The sequence below is a fragment of the Trifolium pratense genome, linkage group LG5 (assembly GCF_020283565.1).
Source record: "Trifolium pratense cultivar HEN17-A07 linkage group LG5, ARS_RC_1.1, whole genome shotgun sequence".
In the NCBI taxonomy this organism is placed as follows: Eukaryota; Viridiplantae; Streptophyta; class Magnoliopsida; order Fabales; family Fabaceae; genus Trifolium; species Trifolium pratense.
The window spans coordinates 9,882,787-9,896,911 of NC_060063.1; the positions used below are offsets into that span (position 1 = coordinate 9,882,787).

Consider the following 14,125-nt stretch of genomic DNA (forward strand, 5'->3'; position numbering starts at 1 on the left):
TTTGTATGTCTTTTATTATTGGATTATATTGAAATTATTGTTCTTTAGGTCTACTAATATAATAATAATAATAATTATTATTATTATAAGAGTGATAAAATTAAATTGAAAATATTACTTCATTAAAATAAAATGTTAGTTTTTGCAATGTGCGAAAGCGTTCTTGTAGCTAAGAAATTGTTGCTGTGTTAGATTTTTGATTTGGCAACTGTGAGAAAGCGTTGCTGTGTTAGAAAAACAAGAACGCTTTTTGATTTGGCAACTGCAAGAAAGCGTTGCTGTATCCAAACAACCAGAACGGTTTTCAAATTGGCAACTGCGAGAAAGCGTTGCTGAATCCAAACAACCAGAACGGTTAACGATTTGGCAACGACGCGAAAGCGTTGCTGTATCAGAAAAACAAGAACGGTTTTTGATTTGGACACGGCGACAAAGCGTTGCTGTATCAAAACAATCCAGAACGGTTTTACGATGAACAACGGTTGCAAACCGTTGCGGTAGATAAAAGAAAACCGTTCTCTATATTAGACCATTGGCAACGGTTTTAGTTGAGAACAGAGAGAAACCGTTGTGGTTGGGAACTTTAAGAACCGTTCTGTTAGGGACTCTAAGAAAACGGTTTCCTTGAAGGGGTTGCCGTTGAAAGAAAAAACCGTTTCGAAAGGCTAAGAGAACCCCTCGGTATAGAACCCAAAAAAACCGTTCTTGTAGCCTATGGCAACGGTTTTTTTACATTACAAAACGGTTTTTTGGCGTTCTTGTAGAATGAAAATGTTGTAGTGTAGATAGCCTTTATAAGTGTGCAAACCTCAACTCTCAAGCTAGCTTTTGTGGTTAAGTATAAGTCTCTCAAATTCTAATAGCATGTACTTGAACTAATGTTAGTCCAAGTACATGCATTGATTTCCATATTTATATTTCTCTCTTCTCTTTTTCTCTCCTACCAAACAAGGCTTAAGCATGTAATTATTCTTCTAGTATTAGTATTAGTGACAAGATTCAAGCATGGTCTCGATATTACATGAAATTATAGTTTAAAAAATGTGATTTACTAGTTTAATTTTCAAACAGTTTTTAAGTTTAACTTCCGAGCTCCGCCGTTAACTAGTGTGAAATTGTCGGAGCTTCACCACCAACTACCGTAGAACCGTCGAAACTCTACCACCATCAATTATGAAATCTCGAAAACTTCAATGTCGACGGTCCACCATCAACCACCACCTTACCAACAGGGAATTGTCAATGTGCCTATTTAATGGGGTGTACTACACCCTATAGGTACTCACTCACTCTACTCAAACTTACAAAATCTTGCGTGCAAAGTGTAAATTAACATACCGCTAGTTCTATATGAAATGTGACACATTTAATTGAACTTAATTAACTATGGGTGAATTGATTCAACTTGTTAGTAGTACTAACAAGTACTCCTCCGTCCCAAAATATAAGAGAAAATTGATCAAACAAAATTGATGAATTTATTCCAAAACTCCAAATTTTTAATCAAATGCATCAACTTTCTTTAACCAATTTTCCCTTATATTTTGGGACGGAGAGAGTACTATGTAGCTAATTGGATTGTACTGACTAGTACCAGTAGTGAGTATATCCATTCACATTCACCTATACCTAAGGGTAAGGCTTAAACTTGACCGACAAAAAATAATTACTCCATCATAACCGTAAAAATAATAAGTTTCATATTTTTTCTAAATTGAGTATTCTAGTATATGCAACAATATGGTGATTAATCTTTCAAGCAACGTAGACTTTAAGCAACAATATGTTTGAGAGTTTCTCTCTCATATTATTTTTCTTATGTGTCATTCTCTATTTGATCACTTGATTAGGTGTCACTCTACTATTTACTAATCTCCTATGAGGGTTATAGAGTTTTTGTTCACGAAGAGTCTATAACACTTTTCGGAGATGCTATAAGTGCATATTATATTGGCTCGTAAGCCGGGAACATTTCTTCTGATTAGTATAGAGTTTTTGTTCACCAAGAGTCGTCTATAACACTTTTCGAAGGTTCATAGGATACAAGAATGTTGGAATGTGACAAGAAATAGAAGTGAAGGATATATGATTTGTGTCTTTTCATCTTTTTTATATAGATATATATGCAAAACAAAGCATGGTTGGAGGATATAAGAAGGTGCAAAATGTAGAAACATTGAAGTCATAAGTCATAAGATAGGCATTTGACAATGTTCTTATTGGTATGTAGAGATGTTTTTTTGTATTTTATTATTTATAAAGCTGTAAATTTTTCTATAGTTAACAATAGTCTTAGGATTATTGTATCACATTATTATAGGATGACATTTGACAATGTATAAAATTTGTAAATGGGGATTTCTGTTAGGATTGTTCCGTTTAATTAAGGATATTAAGATGGAGAATATTTTTTTTTTTAATGATGGAGGAGAGAGTCCTCCGAGACAGGTTTGAGGATGGGATCAAATTTTAAATCTGTTTCGCAGATACTTTGTCCCCGAACATTTTATTAAATAATATTTATAAATGTATATTTAAGTACTTTATATATTATTTTTAATTATATTTTCGCACAATATGTGTATAAATTTGTTTACATGTTATTTATTATTGTCACAACTCACAAGTCTTAATTTTTGAATTTGTTATATGATTAAATTTTATTATTTTCTATGATTAAATTTTATTATTTTTTATAACCAGTTTAATTGAAAATAATAAAAATCTGACCTAGTTTGAAATAGAGAGTATAAAATAGTTTGTATGAAAAAATAATATTTTAAAAAATTGATAACAAACTAAAAACTAGAAACTAAATATATGACAAGTCAGGTCAAGTTTAAATAAGCTAACAAGCTATATAAAACTTTTGAAGAGTCAAAATCAAAACTAGAAAATAAATCTATGATAAGTCAGGTCAGGTTTAATCTTCATATTTTGCAAATATGCCTTGTCGGTTGCTTTCACTAGCTGTGTTTGTACCAGAAACACGAATAGGGTAAAGAACGGTAAAATTATTAAATTAAACTTTATCAAAAGAAAGAAGGTTAGGTTTAATGTAATGTATTTGCATTTTCATATCGTATATTAAAAATTAAAATAAATTTGTAAAGTTAATTTTAGCATTTAGAAAACAGAATTTCTTAAAAAAGTTTAACTTTAAATCGTTTTTTATTTAAAAAATTTAGAATATACAACTTCAACTTTTAAAGTTCTTTGATTTTACTTTAATTCTAAAAAAGATGTGCCAATTGATATCATATAAGTTCCCCCAATAAAAAGTAGGGTAGAATATCGGTCGAATTCGGGCCCAAAATGGCTGACTTGAGAAAAATCGAGAGTATTAAATTTTGGTTCATCGACCATTTCAAGTTTCGATTTTGTTAGGATTCGGTTTATATGGATTACGGATTGATCGGTTCGGTTTATTCAGTTTAGTGCATCGATAAACACACACGATAAAATACATATAGAATAATAAAATATTTGCACATTATGTTAACTTGTTAGTAAACATCATCTAGAAACTAAATCAATGATATGACAAAAACATGATTTAACCGTAATAAAAAAAGACATAATTTAACTTTGCAAAAATACATTCTATCTACCAATCGTTAGTTGATTCAGTGATAATTGGTGTTGAATTTGTTAGGGAGAACTATGGTTTGGTCTCCCGCAACTGCGATCGAGAACGGGCTGAAACCTCTTGATGCTAGAACTGACCCCGAACTAGATTAAACTGGTTGTGAAAGCAAAAAATATATGAGTGTTTTGTGTGTTATTAACTTGCATCCTTTTTTTTATTAAAAAAAACGATGTTTCAATACTAAATTACGATAGAACATAAAAGACATGTGATCTTACAACCTCGATCGGGCTCGGTTAACGACATACTTAAATTAATAAATGAACTTTTATAATATTTCATAAATGCCTAAAAAAATATTCAAAAATTTAATAGTATAATAATAATAATTAAATCTCCCGTCAAAATTAATAATAATAATTAAATGAATTTAGTTTTAGTACGAAATGATTTTATAGGGAGTGAAATTATAATAAAATTAAATAAGGAGTAAATTTAGAAAATTCCCATTTTATAGGGATAAAAATATATTAAATAATAAATATTGAATAATTAAAATGTGTCTGCGAAAAAAAAAATGTCTAAATATAATAAATAAACATTGAAATAAATGTGATCCTGAACCTCGCCACTTCCGCCCACTGTTCATCGTAGACTCCGCTCCATGTCCCGCCCTGTTCGTTTCTCCGGGAGGACAGATCGATAACCGTCACATCTTTTACTACCGGAAACTGGTTCGTTAACTAGATGCGTTTATTCATTCATTTTCTCTGTTTTGTTACTCTTCTAATTTCCTCAATTTGCTGCATGTTCAATTTTTCGTATCTAAATCTGATTTTTGGCACTGGAATTTTCTTGTATTTGTGCTCTAATTGTTCAGTTTAATGCTAAATTTGATAAACAGTTTTTGTAAATTGTTCATAACAAGTTCAGAAATTCTAGTTGGAAAATTTATGTAGATTGATTCAATTGGAATGTCAAAGTTCAAGAAAAAGAAAAATTAATTGAGAATATAATCAATTTTTTTGTAATAGTAAAATAAGATAGATAGGTTGCTAAGTTGGTTCTGCTTAAATAAGTTGATTTTTAACCTTCCTATGGCAAGAGGTTGATATTTCAGTTATTTATGGATTCAATTGAATCAATTAATTTTTCAGTAACTACATAGCTTGAGTGAAAATTGGTCATTTTTCAGGATTTGAAATGAAACTACACATTTCCTTTTAAGAAATTGCTGGAAGAAGTGATAGCACAGCACCGATGAATAGCACTGGAACACTTAAGTCTTCAAGTTCTGAGTTGGATCTTGATCGACCCAACATTGAGGATTACCTCCCTTCAGGAGCAGCCATTCAACAAGAACCTCGTGGCAAGCTTCGCCTGTATGTCTTCTCTCTTCCATATTCTGTTTGTAATTGTTATTTCGATAAATAACATAAGTGGGAAATTATGAAGCAGTATTTTCTTCACTTTACCCTTTTGAAGTATATATGGTGTTTTGGTTGTGATTTTGGAGTAAACCACCACCAAATCAGTCCCCGACTTTGTAAGACACTCCCAAATAGATCCCTGACTTTTTGAATATTTTAAATAGATCTTTGACTCTGTTAAATTTTACTCAGATTAGTTCTTCAAAGAATATGTTCGAGATTAAATTGAGAATAAATGGATAAACTTAGGGACCAAATTGATAGTAAGTTGTAAAATATAGGGGTTTAATTGATAGTTAGTGGTTAAATATAAGGACCAACTTAACAATTTAATAGAGTCAGGGACCTTTTTGAAATATTCATAAAGTTAGGGATCTATTTGAGAGTATCCTACAGAGTAGAGAATAATTTGATCGTTTACTCTGTAATTTTGATATTAATAGTTTTCTACACTCTTCTGGATATTTCTTTCAGGCATGACTTGCTCGATATTTCTCCTACTTTATCTGAGGCAGCTGGTGCTATTGTAGATGTAAGCTTTTTCCTTCATCTTTTATTCATTGTTTTACTGTTTTTGTGGTTTTTATGTATCAACAATTATCTTTCATAGAGCCAGTTGTAATGACAATATTGTAGAGAGAACTTTATGTCAAACATAATGAATCTCCATCCTTTAAAATTGTACACTTTTGCTGCCACAAATATCCTAATATCTCGTCTTTTCTGTTTCATTCTCATGTTTTTTTAGGTTATTTATGATAATAAGCAAACATAGACCCGTTTACTTTGTGAAAACATTTGCTACTTTTATTTCTAAATATTTGTGTTAATTTTACTTTTTAACAAGGAGATACTAGACTCTTGAAGTGAACAATTGTGTGCATTTTCTGGCAACAATGAAAATGCCAAAAAATTGTTTTCATTATTTTCAAAAACGCATAATCTCTAAGTAGCATTTTATCTTCTCTCGATCACAATCAAGTCTCACAACTTCTTATTAACGATTTAAAATGAACACACGTTTTAGAAAATGAAAATAGAAAATAGAAAATGCTTTCACAAAGTAAACAGGACTTTATTATATTTTAAAATCACAATATCAACAATATATATGTGTCTGTGCACTAGCACATATGTTTTGTGCGTATATATGTAAATGGAATCTAGTAGAGTTACTGTCTTGTTTTGTTATAAACTCAAGCTTCTTTTTCCGTCTTGGCTAAGCTTTGATGGTTTACTCACACATTCAGAACTTTTATGTTGGACCAGGACTCATTCACAAGATGTTTCAAGTCAAATCCTCCAGAACCATGGAATTGGAATATTTATTTGTTTCCTTTGTGGTGTTTCGGAGTTTTTCTTCGATATTTGATAATATTCCCTACCAGGTTATTCTGATACTGTGCATCTTACTGCTACTATTAAGTTTGGTTATTGCAGGGTCTGCTTAGCTGATTTCAGATTGTCTTATTATGCATTAAGATTGACAGTATATTAGGAAAATATTACTTTTAGGATGTAATTTGAACTTTGACTTTTTCCCTATCTAATTCACCTGTTGTATTTGGCTCTATTTGTCTTACTTTGCTGCTTTTCATGTTAATGAGTTCCTTTATTGTCATCTGTTCTGCCAAAATGATGCTATCCTATTTGATTCTGCAGGGCTCTTGTGTTAACAATAGGATGGATTATATTTCTTTCCACCTTCATTCCAGTGCACCTCCTATTGAAAGGACATGACAAGCTGAGGAGGAATATTGAGGTGCATATTCAACTCATTCTTGATTCATTCCATTTTTCCCCCCTATTTTATTGTTATGTTTTTGATCAATACTTGTTTTGTTGTCTCTTTTCTTACACACTACTACTGAAACTACTGCTAATGACCGTTTTAACAGCATAAAATATAAAATGGCCTCATAGAATTTAATTGTTTTTATTTAACTTATATCTATCAGCTAATTAGCTGATATGATACGCTAATTTTGTTTCTTAATAAAAGATGTATATACTTCAGGTTTATGTCCATTTTTGGTATATCCTTGTGTACTTCTATTTGTGTACTGTCACGACTTTAAAGTCTTAGCCTCATTTGGTTTTAAGTATCTGTTATCTGGTTTCAATTCATTTTGCCTCACCTTCTGGGGAAAATAGAGCATTCGCCATACATTTTGTTTTCATTTTACCACAAAAAATGAAGTATTTTCGCTTGCAATAAGAATATGAATATCCAATTAAAAGCCAGGTTAGTTGTGGAAAGAGAACATTGTTTAATGGCTGCATTTAAAAATCAAATGGTCAATTAGACTACAGAAGAGTTGGTTGAATCTTAAACAATGAAACTAGATTTTGCCTAAAGTTTGGTGGACATCATTTAAACATGTCCACTATGTAATAATTTATTTGATTAATGGATGCTGTATGGAGTGTAGTACAAAATACAAGTTATTTTCATATTTCTTGTTAGTCCTGCAATATATTTTTTTTTTTATAAGCATATTTTTTTATAGTCATGCAATGTATTGTGATATTATATGAATGCTCTCTCTTTTTATCCCTTTGCTGGGTATTAATTTCTTGTTATCAAATTAAATGTATTTCAAAATTGTTAATTTCTTTCAGAGGTCTTTGGTAGAGATGATGTGCGGTTTCTTTGTTGCATCTTGGACTGGGGTTGTCAAGTACCATGGGCCAAGGCCTAGCAGGCGACCAAAACAGGTTTGTCCAACATGTATTAATGTTGTCATATTTTCCTTATTCAGCTAGGATAAATGTAATTGTTCACGAGTTGAACTTTCCCTTCATTTTCTTAACAGGTTTTTGTGGCCAACCACACTTCCATGATTGATTTCATTATCTTAGAACAGATGACTGCTTTTGCTGTTATTATGCAGAAGCATCCTGGATGGGTTGGTAAGCATATAGAGTACGACTTGAATACACAGGACATTTGTTGGTGCTATTGAAGTTAAAAGGTTTTAGATAAATATAGATAGGGATAAGTACTTCAATCATATGCTGTTAGGTGGTCTAAATGGATGTCAGGAATAATAGGGTGGTATATCATGAACAATCATGGATAATTTGAAAAATAGCTTCATGATGTTGGGTTGTTGTCATATTTATCTTCGCTAAACTTATTTATGAATTTTATTTAAATTATATCTATGATGTAGGATTGTTGCAAAGCACCATTCTGGAGAGTGTAGGATGTATCTGGTTCAATCGATCAGAGGCTAAGGATCGAGAAATTGTGGCAAGAAAGTTAGTATAAGTGAAGATACTAGAAAATATATCTCTTTTTGAAAATTCCTCTTTACTTATATGATTCTGCATATTCTAGATTGAGGGACCATGTCCAGGGAACTGACAACAATCCTCTTCTCATATTTCCTGAGGGAACGTGTGTAAATAATCACTATACAGTCATGTTCAAGAAGGTATGTGAATCATTTGCAATTGCAGTCGTCAGTCGATGTAAAATGCAGCAGTTATGTTATCATGTTTATGGAATAGCTTTTTCTTTTTTCTTCTCTGTTATTTTGCACTCATTGATTTCTCTTATTTTCTTGTTCTTATTCTTTTTGTTGAATCCTTGTAACCTTTAATGGCGTTTAGGGTGCATTTGAACTTGGCTGCACAGTTTGCCCAATTGCAATCAAGTACAACAAAATTTTTGTCGATGCTTTTTGGAATAGTCGAAAGTAAGATGTTTCTCATGTTAATTGCTATTTATTTCCAGTGTTTTCAAATATTGGCGATCGCTATGGAGGGTTTTTGGCTTTCCGAATTGACCACACTGATTACTTATTCCACGTACATTGTTTATTGATGTAATAGAGATTCTGCATTTCATGCATTTGCAGGCAATCTTTCACTACACATCTGTTACAGCTAATGACATCTTGGGCTGTTGTTTGTGATGTTTGGTACTTGGAGCCACAAAATCTGAAGCCAGGAGAGACACCCATCGAGTTTGCAGAAAGGTAAATAATCTTGATCCCGAATATAATACAGAGGATTATTATTTGCGTGTTGTCAAGTGTTGAAATTGTGTCTATTTTATTTTAATTATGTAGGGTTCGAGACATAATCTGGTTGTGAAAGCAAAAAATATGAGTGTTTTGTGTGTTATTAACTTGCATCCTTTTTTTTATTAAAAAAAACGATGTTTCAATACTAAATTACGATAGGACATAAAAGACATGTGATCTTACAACCTCGATCGGGCTCGGTTAACGACATACTTAAATTTTAGTTGTTATTTGTCATCTATAGACCCGACAGCCCATATAAACCCTCCCGATACACCAAACTTATTCTCGGTTGAAATGGTTTCAATAGTTACAATATTTTTGTCACCTCTTTAAAAGGTTCAAAATTGAATTTCTAAATCATGATTTTTGTTACTTTTGTCTTGAATTTTTGCCATTCAAAAAATGTATATTTAATTTATTTCATATTAAAAAAAAATTAATAAATGAACTTTTATAATATTTCATAAATGCCTAAAAAAATATTCAAAAATTTAATAGTATAATAATAATAATTAAATCTCCCGTCAAAATTAATAATAATAATTAAATGAATTTAGTTTTAGTACGAAATGATTTTATAGGGAGTGAAATTAAAATAAAATTAAATAAGGAGTAAATTTAGAAAATTCCCATTTTATAGGGATAAAAATATATTAAATAATAAATATTGAATAATTAAAATGTGTCTGCGAAAAAAAAAATGTCTAAATATAATAAATAAACATTGAAATAAATGTGATCCTGAACCTCGCCACTTCCGCCCACTGTTCATCGTAGACTCTGCTCCTTGTCCCGCCCTGTTCGTTTCTCCGGGAGGACAGATCGATAACCGTCACATCTTTTACTACCGGAAACTGGTTCGTTAACTAGATGCATTTATTCATTCATTTTCTCTGTTTTGTTACTCTTCTAATTTCCTCAATTTGCTGCATGTTCAATTTTTCGTATCTAAATCTGATTTTTGGCACTGGAATTTTCTTGTATTTGTGCTCTAATTGTTCAGTTTAATGCTAAATTTGATAAACAGTTTTTGTAAATTGTTCATAACAAGTTCAGAAATTCTAGTTGGAAAATTTATGTAGATTGATTCAATTGGAATGTCAAAGTTCAAGAAAAAGAAAAATTAATTGAGAATATAATCAATTTTTTTGTAATAGTAAAATAAGATAGATAGGTTGCTAAGTTGGTTCTGCTTAAATAAGTTGATTTTTAACCTTCCTATGGCAAGAGGTTGATATTTCAGTTATTTATGGATTCAATTGAATCAATTAATTTTTCAGTAACTACATAGCTTGAGTGAAAATTGGTCATTTTTCAGGATTTGAAATGAAACTACACATTTCCTTTTAAGAAATTGCTGGAAGAATTGATAGCACAGCACCGATGAATAGCACTGGAACACTTAAGTCTTCAAGTTCTGAGTTGGATCTTGATCGACCCAACATTGAGGATTACCTCCCTTCAGGAGCAGCCATTCAACAAGAACCTCGTGGCAAGCTTCGCCTGTATGTCTTCTCTCTTCCATATTCTGTTTGTAATTGTTATTTCGATAAATAACATAAGTGGGAAATTATGAAGCAGTATTTTCTTCACTTTACCCTTTTGAAGTATATATGGTGTTTTGGTTGTGATTTTGGAGTAAACCACCACCAAATCAGTCCCCGACTTTGTAAGACACTCCCAAATAGATCCCTGACTTTTTGAATATTTTAAATAGATCTTTGACTCTGTTAAATTTTACTCAGATTAGTCCTTCAAAGAATATGTTAGAGATTAAATTGAGAATAAATGGATAAACTTAGGGACCAAATTGATAGTAAGTTGTAAAATACAGGGATTTAATTGGTTGTAAAATATAGGGATTTAATTGATAAGGACCAACTTAACAATTTAATAGAGTTAGGGACCTTTTTTAAATATTCATAAAGTTAGGGATCTATTTGAGAGTATCCTACAGAGTAGAGAATAATTTGATCGTTTACTCTGTGATTTTGATATTAATAGTTTTCTACACTCTTCTGGATATTTCTTTCAGGCATGACTTGCTCGATATTTCTCCTACTTTATCTGAGGCAGCTGGTGCTATTGTAGATGTAAGCTTTTTCCTTCATCTTTTATTCATTGTTTTACTGTTTTTTGTGGTTTTTATGTATACATGTGTTATAATGAACTATGCATGTAATTATAATGACCTATACATGTGTTATGGTCCCCCATCTACATTTCTTTTAGAAAAGTTTGGCTTTATGGTACGTTTTGTACGTTTGGTCCAATTTTTTGTTAGGTGCTTTAAAAGTTGTTTTAAAAATTAAACAAAAAGTAACATATGATTGGTTTTAGTGGGAATAAGATATGGGTAGTTATGATTAGGACTTTGATCTGATTATTAGGTTTGAGTGGTACCAGGTTTGGCACTTTAAAGCATCATTATATAATACAAGTGAAGTCATATAAAAATAGGAAAAAACATAACCGAACCCTTTCTCTTTGGCTCATTGGCTCATTGGCTCTTCATCTCTTTCTCTTTTTCTTAATTAGATGCTTATTACCATTTCACCCTTCTTCCTACCCTTTTATATACCAACCAAAACCGAACCTTCCCTTCACTTTCTCACACACAATTCCCTTCACTTTCTCACACACAAGCATTACCCATAATTATCTTCTTAATTTGTTTCTTCACAAGCATCCACATATCACAGAACATAGACAAAGAGAGTAAAATCAGAGCAAAAACCACAAGGCAGACGCAGAGAAAGAGAGTAAAATCAGAAAGCAAAGCAAAAACCACAAGGCAGCTCAAAAATCAGTAGACTCAGTAATTTGTGAGCGAGCACATAGTAATTCTTCTTCCTTCAGTTGAGTTTTTTTTAAGTTGGTAGAATTTTTTTACATTTTAAATTTAGAATCTTCTAAAGATGGCCTCTTCTCCAACCTTCACCCTTCCCATTTTTATTTTTATTTCCATGTTATTCTGCCCAGCACCGTCCGTCGCGTCTGGCCTCAATGTCAGTGAGGTCATGACGAAACTAACAGCGGTGGGGGCGGGGGACAGCCTACACATAACTGCCGGAATCTTTTCGGATCTAAAACTTGATATAGAATTAGAAGCACGTTCGGCGTTCACACTGTTTATTCCAGTGGACGCCGCCTTTACCGACCGGGTAAATTCTAAGCTTGATTCTATAAGTATATCATTTTTATATATTTTGATGAAGGCACATGTCGTGAGACAGTACCTTCCTCCTGATTTCCTCCGGGAATTGAATACATTCTCCCCTCCCACCCTTGCAAGTGAAGCCATGGGGCTTTCCTTGTACCATCTTAACATTTCGGTGGGTCAGACCTCTGCGGTGATGATAAGAATGGGAGCTGTTGAAGCCGTAGTCAAGAACACGGTTTATTTCAAATCTCCCATTGCCATATATGCCATCTCAAAGGTTTTATTACCTGTTGAGATGTTTGGCAGCGGTGATGTTTCTCCCCCTCCTCCTCCTCCTCCACCTCCTCCTCCTCCTCCTCCTCCTCCTCCTCCTCCTCCTCCTCCTCCTCCCCCCCCTCCTCTCCGCTCAGGACAGCCTCCACAGCTTTCTCCTCAGATTGCTTTGGTGTTTTTTATTTTAGGTGTTTGTTATGTATTTTTTTTATTTGGTTGAGTGTTATGTTATGTATTTTTTTTTTGTGTGAATGTACAAATTTGAATTATATAAATGAAGTATTAAGTTTGTTCATTTAATTTGTTATTTAAGTTTGTTCATTACATAATAAACGTTACCTGTTTTATTCACAAAAATTGACTATTAAATATTGAAAATAACAAACATAAATATTCACAAAATTTGACTATTTTTTTGTCAAAAATAAAAGTAAACTGGACAACGACGAGGTCGTAATCAAACCACTTCTCCAAATTTGGACTTTACAGGCTAAGAATAATTTTTAAGCATTGAGACAATTAACACCGGTTCAGATTGTTTTAACATGACTTCAATAATTTTGACGTATGCTTCAAGTGGTTAAACAACAGTTGGAATTGAAATATAAGAACAAACCAAAGAAAATGATGCATCAAGTTATAAATGCAAATCTCGATTTTCATGTCTGCTACGGCGTTCTGTTTTATATAATACAAGATCTGCATTCAAAACGAGGAACCTCCCTAATTATTAACTCCAAAAACAGCGATAACAAAATGACGAACTTTTGTAAGCACTCTTTTGTGATACCAATGTTTCTTAGTCAATTAAATTAATCTAAATTTCATGATCATTCACTTGCCCTAAAAAGAGACAATATCTGTAAAGATTAGTTGGACATATTATTTGGTCCCCAGACAAGTTGTCTGTATTAGCTAAAAGTAAAAAAGGGGTTTGCATTTGATTTGAAGTTTGAGAGCGAGTTCAGTTAATAGGATTTTGAGATGCCTAACATTGTCCATTCCGTAGCAATATTGATATATGTCTATATCACCTTTCTCTTGCACTTAAAGACATGTCAAAATCATATAGGTGTGGGTGGGTGGATTATTACATTTCTATGATAAAGTAGTACTAGTCACTAAAATTACCAAAGATTAATGTTTCTCAAAAATATGGTATGCATGTGTGATGTGTCCAATTGGTTAGTAGTTAGATGCTAGTTACTATACAAAACAAAACAAAACAAATGACATAACATTTTGAGCAATAAAAATAGAGGTCCGTGATGATCATCCAAAGGTCACGTCACGAGTCACGACACGAAACCAATGCGAGTGTGTGAGTGACCTCATAGTATTGGAATAAGAAGATATGGTTGTTGGTGCTCATAATTATGGTACGTTTGGTCAATTTTTTGTTAGGTGCTTTAAAAGTTGTTTTAAAAATTAAACAAAAAGTAACATATGATTGGTTTGAGTGGGAATAAGATATGGGTACTTTAAGTATGATTACGACTTTGATCTGATTATTAGGTTTGAGTGGTACCAGGTTTGGCACTTTAAAGCATCATTATATAATACAAGTGAAGTCATATAATACAACTAGTCCGTGTACCCGTGCGATGCACGGGACAAGACTGTGTTGCTGCGT

The 14,125-nt window shown here is 32.2% G+C and overlaps 1 protein-coding gene across 2 annotated transcripts; it reads left to right on the plus strand.

Annotated features, from left to right (window-relative positions):
* Positions 1–4,178: 4,178 nt before the first annotated feature.
* LOC123885248 (glycerol-3-phosphate acyltransferase 9-like) lies at positions 4,179–12,085 on the plus strand. Of its 2 annotated transcripts, XR_006801112.1 has the most exons (13): positions 4,179–4,323; positions 4,785–4,971; positions 5,494–5,551; positions 6,289–6,407; positions 6,682–6,781; positions 7,642–7,737; positions 7,836–7,932; positions 8,196–8,283; positions 8,363–8,459; positions 8,638–8,723; positions 8,886–9,005; positions 10,375–10,561; positions 11,092–12,085. XR_006801112.1 is itself a non-coding variant. In XM_045934521.1 (12 exons), the coding sequence occupies exons 2-12, from the start codon at positions 4,850–4,852 to the stop codon at positions 9,121–9,123; spliced, it is 1,008 nt and encodes a 335-aa protein (XP_045790477.1). In that variant the 5' UTR covers positions 4,179–4,323; positions 4,785–4,849; the 3' UTR covers positions 9,124–9,168. The 2 variants fall into 2 exon arrangements, 1 of the variants encoding a protein (XP_045790477.1); XM_045934521.1 differs by lacking the exons at positions 10,375–10,561; positions 11,092–12,085 and adding an exon at positions 9,099–9,168.
* Positions 12,086–14,125: the final 2,040 nt, after the last annotated feature.